At 51.4% G+C, this 19,056-nt stretch overlaps 1 protein-coding gene across 1 annotated transcript; it reads right to left on the reverse strand.

Moving 5' to 3' along the window:
• Positions 1-2,047: 2,047 nt before the first annotated feature.
• LOC311512135 (uncharacterized protein) lies at positions 2,048-14,888 on the reverse strand. The gene is made up of 8 exons (XM_084613201.1): positions 14,805-14,888; positions 7,539-7,754; positions 6,773-7,030; positions 6,265-6,366; positions 5,557-5,595; positions 4,796-4,857; positions 3,931-4,015; positions 2,048-2,628 (listed from the first exon to the last, which is right to left on the reverse strand). Exons 1-8 carry the CDS (start codon positions 14,863-14,865, stop codon positions 2,603-2,605), a joined length of 849 nt encoding a protein of 282 aa, XP_084469327.1. The 5' UTR covers positions 14,866-14,888; the 3' UTR covers positions 2,048-2,602.
• Positions 14,889-19,056: the final 4,168 nt, after the last annotated feature.

Raw genomic sequence — 19,056 nt, forward strand, 5'->3', positions numbered from 1 at the left:
GATGGTGCATGTGGCTACAGGTGTCAAGGGCCTCGGGGCAACAATGAACTGGGCCAACAGGTGTTGCCTGTGTCTGCACTCCAGCGCCCTCCGCTGCTGGCACCAGGGAACCGCTCAGGCCCGAGAGCTGGCGTGACTTCCTGGACCCAGCCCACATACGCTTGTCAAGTGAGAGCTGTGGTCTCATGGTGGGGCTTTTCGCCGGACTCAGTCACGAGTTCCCAGTCACGCCCAGCGCAATTGCCCCTAGGGGGTCAGAATCCCCCAGAGTGCAGGCTGAAAAAAACCCAGGTAGAAATTCCATCAGACCCCCTGACGCGGAGCGGTGAGTACCCCCGACTTGCCATTGGGTGGCCGGACTTTTGTGGACCATTCAGATCAGAAAAATGGGGCCCGGAAAAACGTTTGCATGACAGATAAGTGCATTTCTGTGAACGTGAATACGAGCGCCCCGAAAGAGGAAGCAGCTTCGCTATCTGCATTTGACAGAGGGGGTTTTATTTTAAGAAAATGAGTTATTTCTTCTTCTGCTCAGTTTGCATTTAAAGGGCTGGAGTCTCAGCTCACTTCCTGGGGTGAATCTGAAGTAACTCCTGGCTTAAATGCAATGACTGACTCACCTGCGCCTTGGGCTTGCACTGGAAAGCAGGAGGAAGGGTGGGGCCTGAGACCTTAGTCGAGCCAGAGACGATAAAACTGCCCTACCTCACAGGGTGCATTAAAGGTTCTGAAGTGCTCAGATAACCGAGTAATGGGAGGCCATGTAGGTACCCAGGGTCGACAGGTAAAATGTTACTGCCTTGGCGTGGTAGAATATTCCCCCTCTTCTCAGTGTGAGTGACAACACAAGGTACAAGGCAAGGGGATGCCAGAGCCCTCCGCATTTTTCACGGGTGTCACTGTGATCCGATGCAGCCCACTGCGGCTTTTGAGACATGCCTCTCTGAGCTTCAGCATCCGCAGCGGAACCTGCGGCACACAGACCTGGCCTCTTTTGCTGTCGGCCTGTGACGATTTGGGGACGCTCTCGGGACAGTGTAGGAGTTCGGTATGAGATGATGAGGGCTCTGGGCGTATCTGTATCAAGCAGAAAACTCCATTTGGAAGGTGCAGCCTTTTCTCTGGTGTCCATTCACATCCGTGTGGGACCAAAATTCCAACAGAGCTGTCGTGGTCCAGGGCTGAACTGGTCCAAGGCTGGAAATAGCAGGTTGTTTAATTGGGAGTGCTCGCCCATTGAAATAGAATTGCTCTAAGCAATACTGGCTTCCAGCCAGGAGAACTGGTTTAGAGGTTGCCTGGCAGCGTTGGAATGCCCAGATCCTAAAATGCATCTGGGTGCCAACGGGAGCTAGGCACCTAAATACCTCTAAGGATTGGGGCCCAAGTCACCTGGGATCTGGGGGTCTGGGACCACCTGGGGAGGGTGAGCAGGAAGCCACCTGACAAAGGGGGCTAAATGTGACAAAAGGATAGGAGCTGCCTTATTCAGGGCCCATTCTTCGTCAGCTGAAGCAGCGCGAGAAGCAACCTGGCACGTAGGAGCTTGAGGAGCCAGGGGACCCTGCCTACCTGCCTGAGCACAGCTCGTCCCCCCCGGACCCCATCGGGAAGGGTGAGCGAGCGGGGGGCCCTGCGGGTTGGAGGTGAGTGGGCTGTGGGGACTTTACTCCCTTGTGCTTTCTCTGTTCACTGACAACGATGGGGTTAGAATCCAGGGCCCAGCGTGCGCCCCTGAGAGAGGTCAGTGGTAATCCCTTTGGGTGGGGTTCTGGCAGAGGGCATGTTTAAGCAATGGGGGGTGGGTCAGCAGCCCCTCAGGAGGGGGTGATAGACAGAGGGTCTGTGCCCCAGGGCTGTGATCAGGCTCCAGAGGCTTAAATAATCCAGCGGCAGTGTTCCCTCGCAGCGGTCTAGCAAGTGGCTGAGACGGGCTGCTCACCTGGGACTGAGATATGGCCTAATCCTGCTCTCTTTGCAAACCCCAAACTCCCACCAGTTCCAGAATCAAGGGCCAGCTGTGTTTCAAACATTAAATATGACTTTATTGGATGAAATCCTGTGTATTACACACATGCGCACATGAGTGAGCCCACCCCCATTAGATTGCTCTACAGTTTTGATACTCCCGGAACCAAAAACAGTCCCCAGTCTTGCTAGGATTTGGACACGTGCTTCACATTATGGAGAATCAGGGCCAAAGTTTGCCATCCACAAGGGAGCAGCACCACAATCCAAAGCTAGGCAACATAGTCCAGTGCCAGGCAGGGTATTAGGATTCCTGGGTTCTGTTTCCTCACTCTATTTCTGGCTTGATAGGCAGGGTCACTTCGCCTTTCTGTGCCTCAGTTTCCCCTTCTAAAACGGGGCTGTTGCTATGCACCCCCAATTGCAAAGCACTGTGAGATCTACAGGAGAAAAGTGCCATGTAACAGGTGAGATTGACTGTCACCTCTCTTCTTCATCAGGGGACAAGGGGAAGATTTGGGGTGGGATTGGCGTCCAGAGCTTTCTTCAAAAGTGAGCAACGCCCCTGTGGTTTCTCCATGTGTTGGCGTCACGCTGGGGGGCTAGGAGGCGCTGCTGGGTCTGGCATCCTGGGTTAGCTGGGCGAGGCTGTGCTGTGTTCTGTTCAATCAAAGAGAAGCAAAATCCACATGAAAATGAGCTGGAAGGAAGCCAGGGAAGAGTTCAAAGGCTTCCACAGGCACTTCCCTTTCAGCATGCAGCCGCCCGCAACTCGTGGGTGCTGGGCACAGGATAGGAGATGGCAAGAGAAGCAGAAAACCAGCCGTCTTGCCCGGGCCCGAGGTTCTGGAATAAACCCACATCCGACTCTCCAGGAGCCTGACTGGCTGGGGTCAGCTGTGGAGTTTGCATCAGGACGACTCATCTCTGGGCACCGCTCAGAGCCTCCCTGGTGACCTGCAAACTCCTCTGCGCTTGGAGCCCAGATAGGTCAGGTCTGAGAAGGCCTCATTCTCCTCTCCCACCTGGGTTATCCCTGCTTTGTGCTGGTGGAAAGAAGAGCAGTGAAATGGCAGCCTGGCGGTCAGGCAGACAACTCCGCCCCCAAACCAGAAAGGGGTTAACGACCTCCTGTGGTCACAAGCAGGCCCACCTGCTGCACCTGGGGCCTCAGGTGTGCCGAGCTGAGACTTCCTTGGAGGGTAGGAAAGGCTGCATCCCCCCACGGCTGGGTGGAGACTGGTCTTCAGGGAGCTGTGGGAGTGCTTTTCATTTTTTCTGGGCTGCTCTGGCTCTCTGGAAGGGCTGGGCTCCCTCAGAGGCACAGCCGGAGGGCTGGGACCCTGCCCCAGCCGGCAGGACTGCTATCACCCAGGGATTGACTGTCAAGGTAGGTCACCCAGGGTGTGATGGGGAGAGGCAGCCTTAGGCGATGCCCCTTGCTAATTGGGTATTAATAACTCCCAGCTCTTAGTGAGCAATGGATGAAAAGTGCACGTGTGTCACGTGGGAGGGTTAAAAACCTCTTAAGTGCATCTGTTTGGCAGCTGCCCTTCATCCAGCCCTAGCTCCTCGCTGTCTCCAAGATGGAGACGCGTCCGCAGGCTAGTCAAGAAGTCTAAAGTCTGGGTGGAGGGGATTTTGCATTTGGGGGAAGGAGTGGGTGTGTGGGTGGGTGGGACAGGCATGGCAGGAGGAGAGAGACATCCAGCGAGAGAGAGCGACAGAGCAGGACAAAAAGCCCAGCAGACACAGCCTGGGAGCAGGGTGTACAAGAGGAGTCCCTGGACAGAGCAACTGTCATGGTGCTGCAGTCAGTTAGAACTAAGTGTGAAGTTTTGCCATCGATATCAGGGGCCCAGGATTTCACCCTAGTTCTTTAGCAGCTGACGGCCAGGGGCAATTCAATCAGTGCTGTTGCTTATTTTCAAAAAGTAAAACCAAGGAGCTGTGACTTCTTGCCTGGCTGGGGGGAAGGATCTGGGTCAGCGAGAGCTTCTTCATTTTTCTTGGTGGTTAGAGTCTCCTCACCAGTCCGATTCCACGCCTGCAATACAAAATACAGCCATGACAGATGGATCTTCGCCTGTGTGTTTGAATAGGCTAACCCACTGCTTCCTGCCTAGCTCTGAAATGCTTCCCAAATGTGAATGGGTGGAGCCTCGTTGCACTCTGGCTAAGCATTGTTATTCCCATGTGGGGAAACTGAGTCACACAGGTGCAGTGGCCCAGGTGTCTGTCACTGGGCAATACTTCCATGAGAACTAAGGGCCATAGTTTCAATTCACTTTTATACTGGTGCAGGTCTGCTGGAATCAGGGGAGGTATGTTGGCATGAAACTGGATTAACACAGGGCTGAATCAGGCCCTAAATTTGAAAAAATGGTTTAATGCAATCTAGGAATAAAGACCCATTCGTGTGCAAGTGCTCACACCGAGGCTTTCTAAGCCGTGGGGTCTTTGCGTTAGAGACCCATAAGTGGTGCTGTGGGGTGAGCGCTTTGAGATCTATTGGATGCGAGCTGCTTTCCAAAGCAGGGTCTGGATCACTTGCGCCCCCTCACGATTTTACAGATGAGGAAATTGAGGCCTAGCGAGGTGACTTGCTCAGGGTCCGATGGGGAGCCTGGCAGAGGAACAGAAGGCAGGATTCTGGACTCTCGGCCTCCTGCCTTCTCTCTCCGTTTGGCTGGGCTACGTCAAAGAGCGAGCCGGATTCTAATCCTGGTGCGGATGGTCATTTGCTGGGTGGCAGGAGGGGAGAGGGATTAGTAAGGATTTTTCTAACAATTTCACTGGGGAGGGAAAATATGTCTTAGGGACCTACCTCTGGATGGGGGTTAACATGGGCTGCACTGTGAACCGCTTGATTGTCTTGTGAATCAGAGTCTGAAATACAAAGCATTAGGCTGGTAATGAACCCACAAAGAAAAACAAGCCAAGGAAAAGCAGGTTATTTAAAAATTTGTTGCTCCACACCCGTTCCTGCTCAGAGCGATAATGGGGACTCAGCCCCAGATCCTCAAAGGATTTAGGCAACTAACTCCCATTGAAATTCAGGCCAACGGGAGTCAGGCCCTTAAATACCCTTGGGGCAGGGACTGTCTTTGTTTCCTGTGTTTGTACGGCTCCTAGCATCGTGGGGTCCTGGTCCGTGACCAAAGCTCCAGGTTCTGCTGCAATATGAATAACTAATACATGTCTGTAGGATTTAGCCCTAAGTGTGCTGAGCAATCAAAACTGGCAATGCGCAGTGAATGGAAAGTGCAAAAGAAGGGAAAGGAAAATAGACCATGACTGGGGGGGAGATCTTATTTGCAATGTTGTTGTAGCCATGTTGGTCCCAGGGTATTAGAGAGACCATCCCCTTGAGAGTCCATGAGATTTGTGCTCCTAAATCACTTGGGTCCAGATCTTAAAGGCGTATAGGTGCCTAAATCCTGGTGAAATCAGGCCATCGGTGGGAGTTAGGCCCTTAAAGAATTTTGAGGTTCTGGCCCTTGGGCACCCACCGATCCTCATTACTCAGATACCACAATGATGGGCACAGCATAGTGTGAATAGAATGGAAGCTGGAGTGAATCTTACCCGAGGATTGAGAACTGGACCCGGCTCTGCTGCGGCTCTCTGAGAAACAAAACCAAAGGGTGGCGTTAAGTGAAATCACTGGCGGAATAAATGTTTTTTTACATTCTTCTGCATTCACCCAAGAAAGCAGTGCGCTGGTGAGGATGACCAAGGGAGGCGAGGATTGGGGGGCAAATAGCTGTGGCAGGAGACTCTAAAGTGAAGTTTCAATCCTGACTCCTTTAATGAGCTGGCTAGTGTGGGAGTGCATCGTTGCCCTCTACTGGATGAAATAAAAATTACCTCATGGTGTCATAGACCCTATGTGGCTAGCCACTGATGGGGATTCTCCTGTAGCTCAGATGGCATGGGCCTGAGGTTTGGGAGCAGCAGGATCTAAATTCTGACCCTGCTGGGGCTCCAGCATGCCGCGTCAGTCCCGAAGGGCTGTGGATGCCTGCAGCATGGGGCATACAAGGTCACGCTGCACAGAGAACACCACTGCACCTCAGCCCGCCTGACCTCAATGCGCAGTCCAGGTTTGTCTCCGTGTCGGTCCCCCAAAAGAAGGACCGTCCGGTTTAAAACCAGGCAACTGACCTGCCTAATTCAGAGTCACCCCCCACCCCCCGCCTTTCACTGAAGTGCATCTGGATTTGCACCAGGGCAGTTGAGATCAGAGTCGGGCCTGGAAATTCCAGGCCCATGGAGCCAGGCCACACCCCGCACCTCTCTCTGTGGTCTTCCTGTACGTGAAATACAGGGTGATCAACGCAATGACCATGAACACTGGCGGGACCCAGTACTTGATCAAGCTGGAAGCTGAGGCTCCTACAAAGGGAAGAGAAGGAATTGAGTCACAGCCAGGGCCAACTCCTCAGCTGGTGTAAATCCAGACAGCTCCAGGGATGGCAACAGAGCTGGGCTGATTCAGAGCAGCCTTGGAAGGTCTCCGGATAGTGCACTGCCATAAACCCGCTCGTCGCTTTGCCCTGTGCCTTATATTGTAATGGTAGCACCTAGAGGGCTGGCCCTTGGGTGCTGCCTCTTCCCCAGGGAGCTTACAGTCAAATCAGATAAAGGGCAGGAAGGGAAACTGAGGCAAGGCAGGAAGTGACTTTCCCAGTGGCGGGAGTAGAACTCGGGGCTCCTGAGTCCCAAGCCAGTGCTCTAACCAGTAGGCCACAGACGGATCTAGGAAGTGTACTGAGCTGTGGGTGGGAATACTGAGCCTGACCATCGCAGTGCTTGCTCAGGGACACCATGCTGGAACTCTTGCTCTCCGTGTTGTGGATGGTACAGGTGTAGTTCAGGAAGCCATCAGGTGGCTTCTGGGTGATGCGGAGAATGGGCTCCGTGGACAGAACGTGGCTCTTCCCGGGCTGGTGCCAGACGTACGTGATGTCCCTGCCTCCTTCCCGCATGGTGCAGGTCAAGGTGACATTGCAGATCCCCTCCACGGAGTGGATTGCAATCTCTGGCTTTGACAGCTGCCCTGCTGGGACACGGGGACAATCATCATCATCATCCTTCGTTCACCAAGCACCTCACAAAGGGAAGTCAGGATCATCCTGCCCATTGCACAGATAGGGAAACTGAGGCATGGAGAAATTACTTGCCAGTGGTCACCCAGTAGGCCAGTGGCAAAGCTGGGGCTAGAACCCAGGTCTTCAGAGTCCCAATCCAGTGCTCTAGGCACAGGTGTGGCAGATCCAATTGCAGTGTCTGCAAGTGCAGCTGCCTGTAACTGCAGTCAGGGAGTAAATCATAGGACCTAATTTTTATCATCTGTATTGTGATGGCCTGTGTGGCTACAGTTATGCCCAGTTCAAATTTCTGAGTCATTCAAACCATTTCCCAACCTGCTCTAGTCTGCCACGTCCCCTTCTGCAAGAAATCCCGTTTGGCTTACCTGAGTGGGTTCCCTCATGGGTAACAGCTCAGCGAGGGGAGTGGGGACTTGCCCTGAATGCGGTGGGCAGAGCTCTTTGCCCAAGACTTACTGGTTTTGCGCCCAGTGGTGTCCTTTACTGGGATGAGAACTGTTGTGTTGGGCGTTGTGGGTCCTCCTTCTGCGGAGGTGGCTGTGTTTGTCGCGATCCAGGTTGCATTTCTGTCTCTTCTCTCTGCTGTCCAGGTGAAGTAGCTCGCTGTTCCTCCGAGATGCCCACTTTGCCCCGTGTCTTTGGACGATTGTCTTTGTTCTGCTGCTCTTGCAACTGCAAAAATTGTGACAGGTTTTGTTTTTAAATGAAAAATTGCACTTTAGCACGTCACAGACACAGCCAACGTCGTGGCCTACTGTATGACCACAGTGCCTACGTCAGTGGGGTGCTGGCCCATGAGCAGGGCTCCTAGGTACTACAGCAATACAGTAATTAATGTTAATTGCCAACCCAAGTGTTCAAAAACCAGGAGGCAAGATCCCCCAAATCAACAAAACGTATGTAAATCTCATATTTTTCAGCTAGTAATTAACTTACGAGTCTCTCTGTTTGGCTCCTGATTTCTGGGCCTTTAGGGTGCAATTGCTTTATGTTTTCAGGCTTTTCACTTTCTAACCCTGCAGGCCAGAAATATGTGGTTTGTTTGTTTATTAAACAAAGAAAGAAAGTGGAGATTATTACCTAATCACAGGATTCCAGGAGCAGATGCTTCGAAAAACACCAACATTGTGAATAGAGCTGGGCAAAAATATGTCAATGAAAGGTAAATTTGCCCCCCCTCCCCCCCCAAATTTTTTTTTTCAGGACACCAAAACTATTTGCAAATTTGGGTCGAATTCAGCAAATAGTTTGTAGAGGGAAAAAAAATAATTTCTTTTTTGGAGGGTGTGAAGGGGAAATGTCAAATCAAACCATTTTGATTCAAATCAACCTTTTCAAAACCTTTCATTTGACCCAAACAAATTTTTTTTTTTTTTTTTGTAATTTTTGTTTCAGCGAGGGGGAAAAACAAGAACAAATATTCAGGTTTGGTTCAAAAGGAACGGACTCTTTAGATTTCTGGTTTGGTCACTGAACTGAAAAATCAGTCATTTGCCCAGTTCCAATTGTGAGACTCATGATACAATCACGAGAGTTGGCAGCTCTGGGACAAATCCAGACCTGGCCTCCATTGCTGCTGCTCCAACGGAGGTCAGTGAAGCTGTATCCGCTAATGCCAGCTCTGCCTTTACCCCTCTCTCTTCTGTGTAAAACCCACGTTGCCATTCAGTCGGCCAGATTCTCCCACCTGATCCTGCCCCTCTGCTCCATTCAGGCAGCACAAATAGGCCAGCGGCAGCCGCCACCAATTTGGTCGACTTAATATGTGCTCCTACGTCACTGGGAAGCTCATTATGTCCACTCTGATGTGGAGCAGTCAAGTGGTACCCTTACCATAGAAAGAGGTTTCAGAGTAGCAGCCGTGTTTGTCTGTATTCGCAAAAAGAACAGGAGGACGTGTGGCACCTTAGAGACTAACCAATTTATTTGAGCATGAGCTTTCGTGAGCTACAGCTCACTTCGTCGGATGCATTCAGTGGAAAATACAGTGGGGAGATTTATATACACAGAGAACATGAAACAATGGGTGTTACCATACAGACTGTAACGAGAGTGATCACTTAAGATGAGCTGTTACCAACAGGAGAGACTGTCCAGTTTGGCCAATGTACATGGCAGAGGGGCATTGCTGGCCCATGATGGCATATATCACATTGGTAGATGTGCAGGTGAACGAGCCTCTGATGGTGTGGCTGATGTGATTAGGCCCTGTGATGGTGTCCCCTGAATAGATATGTGGACACAGTTGGCAACAGGCTTTGTTGCAAGGATAGGTTCCTGGGTTAGTGGTTCTGTGGTGTGGTTGCTGGTGAGTATTTGCTTCAGGCTGGGGGGCTGTCTGTAAGCAAGGACTGGCCTGTCTCCCAAGATCTGTGAGAGTGATGGGTCGTCCCTCAGAATAGGTTGTAGATCCTTGATGACGCGTTGGAGGGGTCTTAGTTGGGGGCTGAAGGTGAGGGCTAGTGGCATTCTGTTCTTTTCTTTGTTGGGCCTGTCCTGTAGTAGGTGACTTCTTCGTTTGTTAGTTTAATGACTCTGTGTATAATCTGAAGATTGGATTTCTTTGTGACCTCAAAGCCTCACAACAATAATCTAAAAGGTAAAACAAAATCTAATAATAAACGTATACAGGTCTCATTGAAAGGTGACGATGTTGACTAGAAAGGTCACCAGCGCTATCCTCACCTTGTTCATCATTCTGATCGCTGACGAGAGCGTGCAGGTGACCACAGTCTTCATTGCCTTGGCATGTACACAGATCTGTCCACGGCAAATGGTTCTGACTACAGACACAGATGATGGTGTGGCTGCCCCTTCTGATAGAGGCATAAGTAAGGTCTCGTAGAAGCTCAGATCCCACTGGGCCTTGAAGGACACAGGAAGTCGTTCATCATCCACATTTTTCCATCCATGTGGCAATGGTGATCCAACATCTGGTGTCTCAATGTGTAAAGACCTCCAAATCTGTGTTTGCTAAGACGTTCTTATGACACGCTCTTCAAAACTGTCCTTACATGGTGGGCGTTTGCTCAGTGACTTGTCCTTTTTCGATGGCTAGATTGAGGCCTCTGGGGGTCTCTCTTTCTTTCTCGCTGTTGTCATACGGTACGGCTACCAATTTCCTTACTGCAGAAATTGCAGCTTGTCCGTCAATCTCTCCTAATTTGGCAAGACCTCTGAAATGGTATGCTCCCTTCGTTCTGACAATATTAAACACAGATTCTTCTGCCGCGCCCCCCCCCCCCCCAATACCAGATAAGGATGACACAGAGTCACATCCTATTAATGCGTGTGCAGCCAGGAAATACGTTGCAGAAGTCAGGAGTGAGTGCGTCACAAATTGCATGCATGGAGACAGAGTGATGCTTGTCAGTTGCGCTTATCTGGCCCCCACCGCTGTAGGTTGTACCTCACAATCTTTAACGTGGTTATCCTCGCAACACCCCTGTGAGGCAGGGCAGAGCTATTACCCTTACTGTACACATGGGGAAACTGAGGCACAGAGCCTGGCAGCCCAATGGGTAGTGGTGCTGGAACACTTTGTGTGTGGGGGGGTGCTGAAAGCCAGCAAAACTATCCCAAAATGCTTTACCTCGCACCCCCACCCCTCAGAGCGGGGGATGGGAGCAGGGCCATGCCTCCAGGAGGTGGGGACACAGATGGGGTAAGGGGGCCGAGGCTGGGGCCATGGCTGGGGGCAGGCTTGGGGCCAGTAGCGGAGCCCCACATGCAGGGCTGGCAGCTGGGACCCCTGGGCACGGGGCTGGCAGCTGGGTCCCGCATAAAGCCTGGGGGTGCTTGCAGCACCCCTACTTCCCGCACCTCTGCCAATGGGCGCTAGCTATCGAAATACCCCTGAGGATCAGAGTCTAAGTGACTTGCCCAAAGTCCTGCGGCAAGTCTCTGGTAGAGCAGACACTTGAATCCTCTTGTGTCCTTGGCCAGTGTTTCTCACCCTTTTTGATACCAGGGACTGCTTGCTGCCTTCTTAAACTGCCTCGGAGAGATCTCCAAGATGGGTGCCGGTCCGCAGACTGGTCATCGAGAGAAACTAACTCTCCTAGGCTACCTGCTAACTGAGCATCCCCGGGACAGTGTGGAGGCGTTATCAGCTAGTGCGGACTTGGTATAGGCATTGCTCAGTCCCCAGCCCCCCATCTTGGCCCCAGTCCTGTGCAATCCATCTACCTACCTACTCAATCTAATCTACCATGATACAAGACTGGCTGGTCCCGTGAGCTGCTGCATGCTCTAATCTCTTTGGGCCTGGGCACGCTAGGATGAAAAGAGGTATCTCTATACCGTGTTCGCAGATTCCCCCATTTAACCCCGGCGTGCACAGGCCCCTAGTAGAAATGAATCGGAATGCAAGAATGAAAGCCTTGGTTTTCACTGCTCAGAAATATTCTAGGTGCTCAATGCAGAGAGATGGTTGCAAACAAAAGAAAGTGTGAGTGGGTGATTCATATTTAGAGACATCCGGAGTAACCAGGTCAGGCTACTGAGACTAACAGCTTGATGCACCTCTCTCTCATCCCAAGTATCAGGGGGGTAGGCGTGTTAGTCTGTATCCACAAAAACAACCGGGAGTCTGGTGGTACCTTAAAAACAAACCGATTTATTTGGGCATATGCTTTCGTGGGTAAAAAACCCACTTCTTCAGATGCACGTCTTAAACCCACTTCTTCTCTTACCCCAGTGTCAGTCAGGGGTGACTCCATAAAAGGCACTCACTGGTGCAAATGGAGAGTAACAGCACAAAGCTGGTGTGAGTCGGAGAATTGGGCCCTGCAACTGTTCCCAAGGTCTGAGAAATCCCCTCCTCCCCCCAGTCTAAGGGAATATTATCCAGAAGCTTTTCTGCAGAGCTTATCCCTGGTGCAGCTGAGCCTTTGAATATGAAGTGCTAATATTTGTTTTTTTATTATTTAAAGGCATGGTAATGCAAGACAATCTAGGGATCTGCATTGCAAAGCAGGGAGGTTTGAAAGAATTGCCCGGGTTCATTAGCTTCCCATTCAAGCTGCTGTCTCATGCAGGTTTCTGACATTCCCTTGCCTCTTGGGATAGTAACCAGCTCTAAGGCACTGATTCTCTGGTCTGCAGACCCCTGGGGAGCCACAGTCTAGGCCTAAGATTTCCAAGGGGGTCCACGCCTCTCTTTGAAATTTTTTAGGGGTCTGCAAATGAAAAAAGGCTGAAAACCACTGTTCTAAGGGACAGACCGTCATGGCACCTATCTCTGGGCCTGACTTCCGTTCCCCGCACCCCCATAGGTGAAAACAGGGGTTACAGTCTGCTTGGGAACTCTACATTTTCATCTGTCCTGCAGGAGAGAAGAGCCGTTCGGATGGGAACTCGGGACTTGAGCATCTAGACTGGTGCTGGAGGGATGGGCATGTCCAGGACCACGGGCTTTGGGGTGCATTTTGACTGGCTGACCAAATCTCGGAGCTATAACGGTGTCCCACCCTCAGAGCACACGCAGCCAATCAGTGCTCTGCATCGAGCGTCTGGTTGGCTGCGCGGGGGCGGTTGTGGGTGGAGCTCTCTGGGCAGCTGAGAACACGCCAATCAGCGGGGCTGAGTCTCGTTGACACGGAGCCCCCTGGGCGCCATCTTGGGCGGCATCACATGCTTGTCACTGTCATTCAGACCCCTGCGAGCGTCCCGTAATGAGCCCGCAGCAGAGGGCGACGGGACGAGATTCCTACTCGCTCCAAGTGCAGATACAAGCGGGCAACAACCTGGAGTCCTTAAAGGAACGTAGTGATGCTAATGACCCAGCTTGGCCACACCCGACGTGCAGCTGCAAGCTAAGGCTTTGTCTTAGCTGCCCCCCCCCGACCCCCGCAAAAGGCCCTCCCCGGGTGGATTAACCTCTCCACTGCAGCCACAGCACCTGGGGATGCTCTCTGCAGCTTAGACAGCGGCCCCCTAGGAGTGACCGACCACATCTCCGACTGACCGGAAGCGCCTGTTGGGTGAAGCAGCTGTTGAGTAACCCCTGCTGGAGCAACCTTCCTAGAAGCAAGAAGCTGAAGTGCCGTTGAGCAATGCTTCCCGCAGAGCCCATGCAAAAGACAAGGGGAGCGTCGAGCTGCCTCCCGGGGACGGATGGAAATAGCAGGACCCTGAGCAGCCTCAAACTGACCCTAACATGCGGTTGGGAAACTCGCCCACTGCCCCCGACTCAGCTCTGCGGAGCATGCAGCGATATGTCGAAGCGTAGCCAGGGGTGGATCGGAGTCCGTGAGAATCAGGCCCGAGGTCGGTGGATGGAAATCAGAGGCAGGGAAACTTAAAGCAAAGTGGTGGTTTCTTTGTGTAACCATAGCATTCAGGAGCCCCAGTCACGGAGCAGGACCCCATGGTGCCAGGTGCTGTACAAATAAATCCACAGCAAAGAAAGACAAGCCCCTTCCCCAAAGGGCTGACCATCGAAAGACAGACAAGAGACGGGGGAGCACCAGGAAACCGTGAGACAATAGCCATCAGCCTGATAGGCTGGGATCTTGGGTCGCCAGCAGCCTGACCATTGTCCTGTTCTTTTTATAGGCTTCCCAGCAAAGGAGACTTGTAGGCCAAGTGGAAGGAAACGTTGTATGACCTGGGTCTCCCCCGCAAGAGTTTTTATCTCTGATTAGCTAACTGGGAATAAAAGAGCAGTCACCGCACAGACTCTTCATTCAACCTGCGTTCGCTGCACAAGTTCAACCCCGGGCTACTCTGCAGGCTCGAACTCGCGCTGCTAACGCAAGTTAGAAACCGAGCTGCCTTATCTCCACTGCTATTTGAACCCGGTTTAGCTAACCTGAGTTAACCAACAAAAAAAAGTGTGAGTTTAACTGTCTAGCGTTAGCCCTTTGTATAATCCAGAGTATTGGATTCTCCTGCAGCCAGGAGTTCACGGATTGGCTATGCTGGGGCACGTCTACACTGCAGTGACACTTGTCGTTTTCCGTGCTAAAAGACTAATTCAATCTTATGTTTTAAGACGTCAGTTTATGGCTCTAGGGGTCAGACGAGAAATCCCAGTAGCCAACCACACCTACAGCTTGGCCAAGCTGTATTATGGGGAGTTTTCAATCTCTTACACAGCATCATGCAGAGGAAGGACCCCAGGCGTGGGGGACCAGGGGCAGGGTACAGCTTGTGTGGTGTTTCTGGAACTTGTCCAGGGTAGGGTGACCAGATAGCAACTGTGAAAAAATGGGATGGGGGTGGGGGGTAATAGGCACCTATACAAGAAAAAGTCCCAGAAAACAGGACTGTCCCTTTAAAAACAGGACATCTGGTCACCCTAGTCCAGGGTCACAAACCAGTCAGTGACCAAGCTGGGACCACCACGCAGCTCCCTTTTGTGACTACTGGACCACGCTCCGTCCTATCCCGCGCCTATCGGTGGAGCTCTGTAGCCCAGATTCCAACTCCCTTCTTTCTAATGATGAGATGACCTGCCCTTCCCAGAGCTGGGACTAGAAGCCAGGAGTCCTGCTTCCATTCCCCTGCCCTAGCCCCTAGGCCAGATTCATCCTCCGGGGATTTTGCTTTCACTTGATGCTCTGTTATAAAAGCCCCCTAGCCTTTCAGAGGCTGTGAGCGTCAGCTACATCCGTAAGTACAAATCTATCCTCTTGCAGGTGCAGCCAGGGCCACTAAAGCCCACTAGAAAGAAAACAGCCACCAATCCTCACCCCCTGTCCCTGACTCTGGACTCACCGGTTCCAGCACACAGCACCGAGATCCAAACCCACCACACGCTTCTTTCTTTTGGCGCCATTCTCTGAAACTCAACCGCATGCAGCTGAATTCACAAGCTCTTCCTTCCCCAGCTTCCTCTTTAGGAATTAAACAATATGCAAGAAATCCATGTAGCAATCTGGGTGATGAATAAGAACAAGTGGCGTTCTGGGCTCCTTCTGGTTTAAAGCTGGAGTGGATGGTTTGAGAGAGGTGGCTTTATTCAATTGCAATGTCTCATTTATTATTGTTTGTGTTTATCACAGTAGTGCTGAAGGAGCTGCTGAAAGCAAGGGAGGGCAGGGTGCTTGGAGCTGTACAAACGCAGGGTCGCAGACAGTCCCTGTCCTGAAGATATTATAATCAAAATAGGCAACACAACAGGGGCGGGGGATAAAGCATTCAAACAGCGATCAGGGTGAAAATGTCATGGTGGTCCCCTCATTTTGCAGGAGAGTGGGGTTTAGTCAGTTCCATTAGCTAAATGGAAAGACGTGGGAAGGGAGAGGGTGGGGTGAACAGAGCAGGGAGAAGAGGGATGAGGGGAAGGATGTGGAGCTGCCCGGTAATAATTCATGAATACAGCTGCCCCTTTGTGTTCCGAGTGGCTAGTCCGATTTCAGGGCCACCTGGGGGCATGCCGGTGGGAAGTAGGAAGTGATGGAGTCTGGTATCTTGTCTGATGCTGTCTTGTTTGCTTAGTTACAAGGAAAGTACAAAATCCTGCTGCTCCAAATGCAGGAGGACCCGAGAACGAAAGGGGCAGTTTTTGAGCTCGCCGCCCCAAGTCTCTGTAGCCAACACCAGACCCAACAGCTGTCCAGCTTTTTCCAGGGTGTCACTGTGCTCTCAGGCTACTGCTTGGCTTTTGGCCTCCACCTCTCTGTTGTGTGTGTTCTACACACACCTTCTCCCCACTCAGGCCAGACTCCTGCGTGAGATCAAAACCCCCTTTCCTCTTTGCCAGGGAGGGAGGTGATTCTAATTAACCCATCCTGACAGTTATGTTAATTGAAGGGTGCGTTCATGCCCAGTCTCAGAGCCCACGACCATCAAAGCAGTCACCAGTACCCCTATACATTGGCCTGGCTATTGGGATGTACTGTACGAATATATTGGGTTTACCCAACAGAGGGCTGACTGGGGAAACAGGCAGGACAGAAGGGAATGGCTCAAGGTAAGCGGCCGCTCCGCCAACACTTGAGTTGGCAAAGGACAGCACCAGACCTATGGGCTCTGAGGACTCCGGTTCAGCCCACAGGGTCTGTCTTGAAAGTCCAAAGGCCAGGAACACAGAAGAACAAAAGAACGAGAGCAGGATTTAAAAGGGACCCACTCAAGTGTGTGTATGCAGGGGGCTAAAGGGGGTTGGTATTTGTTTGAGGGAACCAAATTGAGACATGACCCTGCTGGGGCTGCGTGAAGGGGCTGGGCCTGCCTACGTCACTAGCAGGGGATGGTGAGACTGGAGGGGACGAGCTGGCTGGAGACGGTCTTTAAAAACACCTCTTTCTCTAAAAGCCTTTTTCCTCCTGCAAAGATAACTAGTGCTGTTGTCTTCAGAGGCTGTCTGGTCATTATACGCCGGTCACAGATTCTCAAAGGAAAGAACTGCCCATGCCGAACCCAGTCACACCTTCAGGATGTCCGGGGGCAAGTGGCTGTAACCCAGGGCTCGGTCTAGGCTTGGGCGAATTGTGGCATTGTGTGCCAGGAGAAGTAAAGGCAGGAGGGCTGACGTCTGAGGGGATGCACCCAGAGACCATGTTACCCACACAAAATTCTCTGTTACTCACACGCTCTTGCCTAGGGCACCCACCCTTACCCTGTTCCTAGGGCTCAGGCACAACCCTGCGGGTTTGCAGGACCTCTTTCCAGTGAAAGAGCTGTATCCTCTATTTATTAGCAGATTTATTTGGACATAAGCTTTTGTGAGTAAAAAAACCCACTTCTTCAGATGCAACTCCAAGATCCAACCCAGACTCCTCCTTGTTGTTTTTGTGGATAAAGACTAGCCCAGCTACCCCCTGATACTTGACCGCTATTTATTAACAGTCACCCAAAACAGACTGTGCATGCTACACACAGTGCTCAACACTCCCAAGAAGACAGACAAACTTTTCCCTGCTGGCCAGTCAGGATCGGGGTCCATCTGGGGGGCTCCTGTCTCTGCACAGTGTCGTTGGCAGAGTGTTGAGGTCTGGCAGCTCTGATCTTTGGGGCTGTGTCCTGGAGTCGGTTCCCAAAGAACTTCCTTTTGGACCCCAGTTTATATAGTGAAATTTGAGTCCTGTTTAGCTATATCTTAACCAATCATTTTATTACATTTTACTAAGCAACCCTAACACAGTGTAACAAAATTCTTTAACGAGTCCTACCCCACCACCTTAATTAATTTACAACTAGCAAAATTAATTAGGTAACAGACAGGAAAAATTAAAGAACCAGACAGAGACCATACAGATAAACAATAGGGAAGTGGGGACCATAATGACAAAACAATGAAGAAATGAGGATTTCACAATCACAACTGTTGATAAGGGATTTCTTGACAGACAGGATGCTATCAAACTAAGTTTTCTTTAACCATCTTAAGATCTGTTTCTTTATCTGGGGATAGTGGGGGCCATTAGGATGGGGTCTCCTTCTTAACAGTCTGATATTACATTGTTTTAATGTAATTTAGATGGAATGTGAGGATGTGACTTCCTGCTTCTCAGCTAATGGCTGCTGCTCGGCTGCTCTTTTAATCTGGCTGCAGACGAAGGCCTGAGACTTTAGGCCTTACAGTATGGCTGCAGACAAAGGCCTTATCCTTACACCCAGAGGGGAAGCGGTGCAGATGGTTTCAGAGTAACAGCCGTGTCAGTCTGTATTCGCAAAAAGAAAAGGAGGACTTGCGGCACCTTAGAGACTAACCAATTTATTTGAGCAGATGGTGTAACAAAGGGCAGGTGTGGAGGGTGGGAGAGGTGAAGACATAGACTGGGACATTTGAGCAATCTGCATAGAGCACTTATATGGCTCCATCCCCATGGTCTCTGAGTGCTTCACAATCCCCAGAGTAATTAACCCCCCAGCACCCCTGGGAGGTAGGGCTATATACCCATGACATAGATGGGGGAAACTGAGACAGAGGCTACATGACTTGCCCAAGGTCACACAATAGAGCAGTGGCAGAGTTGGGACTGGCTCCAAAGTCTCTTGAGGCACTGCACTGACTTGTACTAGCTGAGGATCGCAGTCATAGACGGTAGCCCTGGGTGCTGCTGGGACAATCTCTTGCCGAGGGTCTGTGCTCTGGCTCCGCATGCCGGCTGAGTGGGTGACCCTCTTTCTGCTGATAAGAACTCCTGCTCTCCAGCCAGCCCCACGTTTCATTTTTATTCCTCCCGCTCCCACCCTTTGAAAAGCATTCCCCCTTCCCACAAGGTGTCTTCACTTCTAATCTCTCAGCCCCTGCACAGGCTGCTCCCTCACTGGCTTACATTGATGCAAAATTTCCATAACTATGGCAAGATCTGGAGCCCCCATCTGTGGTCAGGAGCCCATTATGCAAAAGGTCTCATACAAACACCCCCCCTCCCCCCCCCGCCTGAAGTGTTCTTCTCTGCATCAAGAACACTAATGAATTATTCCTTTGCTGGGCATTTTGGGACAGTCCTCCACATAGTGTGATGTGCTGAGCCAGCATGGCTGTAGCTCATAGGAGTTGCAGGTAGAAGAAATTTGCTGAGTCCCAGTTGGTCCAATATCCCTTGTCTGTGGAGAATCCATTCACGTAAAGTCTCTGGATCGTGTCCTTAAATTGTCTCCTAGCTGGAGTCCTCAGATTCTTTCCCGCAATGCCCCGGACTTGTTCCCGTTGACACCCGTCAATGATGCTTCATCAACACACACACGTCTGAAAATCCAAATGGTTTATACAGAGAGAGGGTAGCTTGCAAACAGAACGATGGGCCTTCTCTGGGGAGGGGGGGGGGGCGATACAGCCCCACGATTCCAGGAAAGCAGGAGTCACTGGGGAGGACAGTGGGGTAAGGATCAGGGAACTAGGGGGTTGGAAGGAGGGGAGAGGGAGCTCTTGGAAGACAAGTATTATTCATCATGTGCCACCCCGGCAATACCACAGTACACAGTTCTAGTCCAGGGATCCATGATGTTAGGAGCTGTATAAACACAGGACAAACAGACTGTTCCTGCCACCCCCCCCCCCAAGAGTTTACAGTTA

Source organism: Lepidochelys olivacea, assembly GCF_965140295.1.
Source record: "Lepidochelys olivacea isolate rLepOli2 genome assembly, chromosome: 24".
NCBI classification, from domain to species: domain Eukaryota; kingdom Metazoa; phylum Chordata; order Testudines; family Cheloniidae; genus Lepidochelys; species Lepidochelys olivacea.